This window comes from Gavialis gangeticus, unplaced genomic scaffold, assembly GCF_001723915.1.
Source record: "Gavialis gangeticus isolate Ggan-Ray unplaced genomic scaffold, GavGan_comp1, whole genome shotgun sequence".
In the NCBI taxonomy this organism is placed as follows: Eukaryota; Metazoa; Chordata; order Crocodylia; family Gavialidae; genus Gavialis; species Gavialis gangeticus.
In genome coordinates, this window is record NW_017729006.1 from 47,067,584 (window position 1) to 47,073,517 (window position 5,934).

The 5,934-nt window shown below is 46.1% G+C and overlaps 1 protein-coding gene across 1 annotated transcript in view; it reads right to left on the reverse strand.

Annotated features, from left to right (window-relative positions):
* The window catches only part of EXOC3 (exocyst complex component 3), a 47,741-nt gene that overhangs the window by 11,620 nt on the left and 30,187 nt on the right, over positions 1–5,934 (reverse strand). Inside the window, exon 5 of the mRNA XM_019509178.1 lies at positions 505–630. Within this exon, the coding sequence (XP_019364723.1) occupies positions 505–630 (126 nt within the window). The remainder of the gene's footprint in view (positions 1–504; positions 631–5,934) is intronic.

Below are 5,934 nucleotides of genomic sequence, written 5' to 3' on the forward strand. Positions count from 1 at the left end.
AAAAAATTTCTTTTTTTTTTTTTTTTTTTTTAAAAGGAGGTTCCCATCTAATGAAAATAGGAGAGATGGATAGAAATCCTATTAGTTCAGTGCTGTCTTTAGAAAGAATGAAAATTGTGAGTTTTTAATCATCCTTCCTGTAATGGTACCATATAGCAAAGGAAGGAGGAGCCAAAGTATTATCAATATGGGATTAATTCAGGGAGAAACTACGAAGAATAATAAAAAGGTCAGAGGTTTTTCTTTTTTTGAGATTAATAATCTCATTTTTGAACCATGAAACTTTCAAATGTTTTGAATGTTCACTATTTCAGCATAAATGTAAGTAAGTAAACAATCCATAATGAGAAAAGAGAACCCATCCAATACTGACAAAATACAGGGAAAAATCTATTTCCAGATTGTTCCACTGAAAGACTGCATTGCAAGTACCTGTCCTGGTTTTCTTGTTTTGTTCTTGTTTTCTGTACACCAGAAAAAACAGAATGTCTTTTAGATTCATACCTGGAAAACTATGGCTGGGAGTGTAGTCTGATAGTACCCATCTTGATCTGCTTCCGGCTCAGTTTCTTTTATCCAATCCTTTCTGTCCGTCTCCAGTGCTTTTCGTAGCCAACCAATGATGTTAGACTGCAATAAAATTAAATAAAATTAAAAACAAGGGTGGTTGGGGGAAGGGAAGCTGCATGCTAGAATAAGAACAGGACACTGGAAAAAAAGATACAACATTTAGATTAGTATCCCTATTCATGATTAAGGATAAATGTTAAATAGATGAGGAAGTGACTGCCATTATATCCATCATTGCTGGACCTAGTATCATACCCCAGACTGATATTTGCACTATTTAGGAATTAAAAAAAAAAAATCAATACTAATCTCAGGTTACAATCTCATCTGATTCAAAGCAAATCAAGTAAAGCTTGGTCAGTAACTAAAGAGATCTTCCAAATCCCAAAACAAACAAGATATTTACATGGTTAACAAGAATATCAATAATGTCCATGATGCTGTAAAAATTTAATATTAATCCTCATGGCTCAGCTCTCAATTGATTTCTAAGAAAGAGGACTATGAGGATTCCTAAGATTTGGGACGGGGCAGGAGGAAATTATCCCACATCTGCCTACAGTTCTTGTACCTTTCTCTGAAGGATCTGTCACTGCTGATGATAGGAAGTAACATGGACCTGATTCAATACAACTGAAGTTCTAAGGGCAACACATACTAAAAACAAAACAAAACAGTGGTGATGATGGTGGTGATGCTCTGCAATTTGAGCAAGTATAAAATGAATATTTGAGAATGGTTCTGGGCACAACTGGCTTTCAGATAAACATAAAGGCAAAATTCTCCTGTGAGTAACTGTCTATACAACCACAAGTCTCTCATCCTGTGCCCCCTATTAAAGACTATATCCCTTAACAATGTGTCCCATGCCAAGGGGATAAAGGGGCAGTCTGCATTTCTTGCTTATCCTTGCCTCTTGAACTGCTGGTCTGATATGGAGCACTGTTGAAGTTCTGAATGGCCTTAGGCCTAACGAACCGAAGCAGACACCCAACTTCTTAGACAGGTTCCATAAATCATAGAGGATTTTTTATACCTTCATTAAGTTTTATTCAGTCTCTTACATGTCCCAGGAAGAAAAGCTGGCAATTCTCCTCCAGCCTGTAACTCAATAGCTGTGGTTTGTTGCTTTCATGTTTCCCTACCCACTGGTTTTAACACTGCCACGAGGCACTCCCATTATGGTGTCTATCCTCATTTTGGAGCTCGACTCCCTTCAGAGTTACTCTTCTTTAGAAGGTAGAAGGTTATTCCCTCATGTCTTTGTCTTGCACTTCCCAGAAATCACCAGGACTTCATTTTGTCCCTTCTTTAATGCTATCATCTCAATGCTATAAAAGCCATTTAAGTTGTCTTTTTCACTTGGAACAGACTTGAGTGCTGGACTTTTGCCCCATGCTAATCCTTCATACCCAAGATCAAATGGCTTGAGAAGAAGCTGAGGCTCTTCCCTCCTGAAGAGGTCCCTTGGTGTGATCTTAGACCCAAAGCTGAGATCATCTTTGCAGCACCAAGGGCTCAATGCCAGGTCCACGCACCAATTTATGTCAGCCTTAGCATCAGCTAAGACAGGACCAGACAAGTCCTCACAGCATTCCAGAGGGACATGTCTAGTCAAACCAGGTCCAGACAGTCACCAACCTCACCCAAAACTTATCAGCATATAACTAACTCCCCTCCGCACCTGGGCTCCAGTGGGATCCAGAAGGGTTCTGAGCCCTTATAGCCTGCAAAGCTGACAGTCAAGACTCAATGAGTCCCAGCAATATTGTCTGGCACTGATAACCATGTTAGAACAGGGGTATCAAACTGTGGTTTGCTGGGCTGGTCCACAGGCTGGATCAGGCCCACAGACCAGGCTCAGATGCAGCAGTGCCCTGGACTGACCTTGCCCACCTCCAACCCTGTCCATGCAGCATACACCAGACTGGCTCCATGCACCCCATAAGGGGTGTAGGATCAGGGCTAACAGATACTACGTATGGTGCACAGGGCCAGTCTGAAACTCACAAGCAAAACTGTAAGCTAGATGATAGGGCTCTGCAGGCCAAATCCAGCCCACAGACCATGTGTCTGACATCCCTGCCTGAGAGTTTCCAGCCCTACAGATTTGCCACAGGATCTTGAAGAGGCTTGAAGTCAGAAGCTGTGGCCTCACATGATAGCTGGACCCTGCCAACATGCCAATGAAGAAAGGGGCAACAAGCCCTGACATACCAAGAGTAAGAAAAGGGTCTCATCTCCATTCTTTTATACTGCATCAGGTCATGACCCCCCTTCTACACCAGAAACTTCACAGGGGAAACCTCATATGATTTTAACCAACTGCAGGGTATGCTTTCTTCCCTACTTTCCAATGCTCACTCTCTTTGGCTCTGATGAACAGTGTGGTCGATACAGGTTGGGTCCTGCACCTCTCCCCAGTTCTGAGACTGTATGATTTTCAAGCCATTCTGTGCCTGGGATTATCTTCCAACCTAATTTTTTACCCACTCCTCCATCATAACTCCTACCAAGTGCCAACTATAGATCTGACACTGTCAGAACACTACTCTTATAGCAACTCCAGCTTCGATTTGATTATTTCCCTCTGACAGGTATTTTTAATTCATTCCCGGCCTGCATCTTGGTAACCACCACTAGCACCAGTATCTCAAAGTCAGTGGTTGTCTGCCCATCTGTACCTATGTGGCCATGAGGATTTCATTCCTCCTTGCCTGCAATAGCAGTCTTCAGATAGCGGACAGGCTGCCATAAAGAAAAGGGAGGACACATTTTTTCCAGTTGCTGCAGAGAGCAGGACACAAATCAAAGGCTTGATGTTGAAGCAAAGGAGGTTTAACTTGGATATCAGGAAAAACTTCTTCACTGTTAGAACAGTGAAGTGGTGGAACAGATTGACTAGGGAACTTGTGGGATCTCCGTCAATGGAGGTTTTCAAGAAGAGGTTGGGTAAACATTGGTTAGTGATGGTCTAGGAGTAATTACACTTGAAGTGCTCTGTAAAGAGCAACAGTTAGAAGCCCAGGAACCCCTCTAACAGATTGCTGGGAGATAAGGAGCAGCCTAAAGCAGAATACTGGAGAGCAGGAGAATAAAACAGAGTTCCTTGACTGCCTTAATTATGAAAGTTTAAAAGCAGCTAGCATAAATTTATGAAGGGGATATAAAAAGGAATCCTGACTGTCCAGTAAGAGGGTGTGATATGTGGAGCTGTGTTTGCTGTACCCATATTGCAGATCAAAATGGAGGGTGTTTAGTGTGTCCCATGCTTCCGAGCTTTGCTGTTTACAACACAAGGCCAGGAAATCATTTTTCCCCCCCTCCTACTGCTACAGGTGTCAGGGACTGGGACGGCTGACTTCCTCAAAAGCACTGGATGCTGTGTGGCAGAACGGGGCCTGGAGTGCCATGACCTCCCCTAGCGCCCTCTGCCTACCGTGCCAGATCCTGTTTCCTGCACCCTCTATTACTCGCCCACCACGTCTTTGATGTTTGGTTTAGTAGGGAGGCTGCCTTTCTCCCTCCCTGGCACGGTGCCCAATTTGTTGTACCGGGGTGCTCTCCAATTGCCTGCCTGCTTGCTCTCACAACCCCCACCGCACCGGGGCCTCAATCAGCTCGCCCGCCCCCTCCTGGGGCCTCTCCATGCGCCGACACTGCCCCCCCTGGGCCTGTCTCTCCGCGCTCATGCTCCAGCCCCCAACCAGGCCTATGCTCGCGCCCCCCGCCCGCACTCGGGCCTTGCTCGCGCCTTTCGCACCCCCCGCCCGCACTCGGGCCTGTCCTGCACTTCCTGCGCCCGTCGCCCTCTCTGGGGCCTGTCCCACGCTTCTCATGGCCCTCTGGGGCTTCTCCCCATTGGGGCTCAGGCGGCCTCAGCCGATACCTGGCCCCCAGACCCGCCTTCTCGGGCCTGTCCCGATACTGTCCCCCCACTGGGGCTGGGGTCGGGACACCCCTACGCAGCGCCCTCTCTGGCACTCGGAGCACCCCCGCCTTACTGGGGGGCTCCTGTTGAGGCCTCCTCCACCCCTACAGCCTCGCCCAAACCTCCGGTGTAATATCACAACAACTAAAACCATACACAAAACCCCTGGGTTATAACATGAACTCTCAGCCAACCTGGCCATCTTCAATGTATCTCCCCATCAGGGTTTTCTCGAGCTCCATCCTCCTCAGCGGCCAGAGGGCGACTGGCTCTGGCCTCGGCCTGTGTTGTTTATAAAGGCCAGGCCCTGCCCCCTTCCGGTCAGCTGACCAAACCGGTTGTCATGGCAACCCCGCACCTGTGTTGCCCTGGTGATTGGCAGCTGAGCTCATAACACTACCTCTAGTAGCAGGCACCTGAGTGCCCTGCAACATGCTGGCTGCAGGCAAAGCTGAAGATTTGACTGGCCTGTGCCAGTGCTCCTGCTGGGACTAAATCCTAGAGGTTTCTGGATAGCCAATCTTGCCTTACTGCACAGGGTCAGATCTATTGCCACATCTGGGATCAGGAAGGAATGTTACCCAATGGTCAGATTTGTATGGACTTGCTCCTAAACAAGGGGCTGAGGGGAGGGTGGTGAGGGGGTGCTTACCCTCTTCCTTGGATCTCTTGTAGCAGCAAGACACTGAGCACTGTTGTCTCCCTACTTTTACCTGTGGCAGGTTAGGGTGCTATGACTTATTGTGAGACATAATTGATTGTGTAGTTTTAGTAACAAGTTAGAAAAGGATTTGTATGGGATGGCTTGGATAGGGATGATCCTGCCTGAGACAGGGGGCTAGACTGGATGACATTTGGAGGTACCTTCCTGCCCTACTTTTCACTCATTCTGTGAAGTCAAATTCACAGAGAGCTGTTAAAACTTGGATGAAAGTCATCCCAGGTGCTGAAGGAACAAGAGAAGAAATCTTGAAGCCACTGGTAACAGCATTTGCAGAATCATGGGTGACAGGCAAAGTACCAGAGGACTAGAAATAAGCTAACACTGTACCATCTTTAAAAGAGTAAAAAGAACACCAAGGGAATGACAGACTGTAATAAGGATAGTTCAGGGAATCCAAATGAGGGAAACTGAATCCAAATGAGAGGGTAAATACTCAGGGTGGAGGAAAGAACCTGGAAGGGTTTCAGTAATTAGAAGTTAATTTTAGGGCTAGAACATAACAGGAAACACCCAGGGATCAAAAGAGTAATACAAGTAAATGAAGCAGATTAAAATATAGCCAAGATATTCTTTATTTCTTATAATGTAAAGCAATGAAGGTAGTTTTACCAAGCAATATACCATATTTACGTGAATCCATGACAAGATTTCCCCCCTATATAAGCCTCTTATCTTGGTTTTGAATATAAGGGGGGGGGGGGGGGGGGGG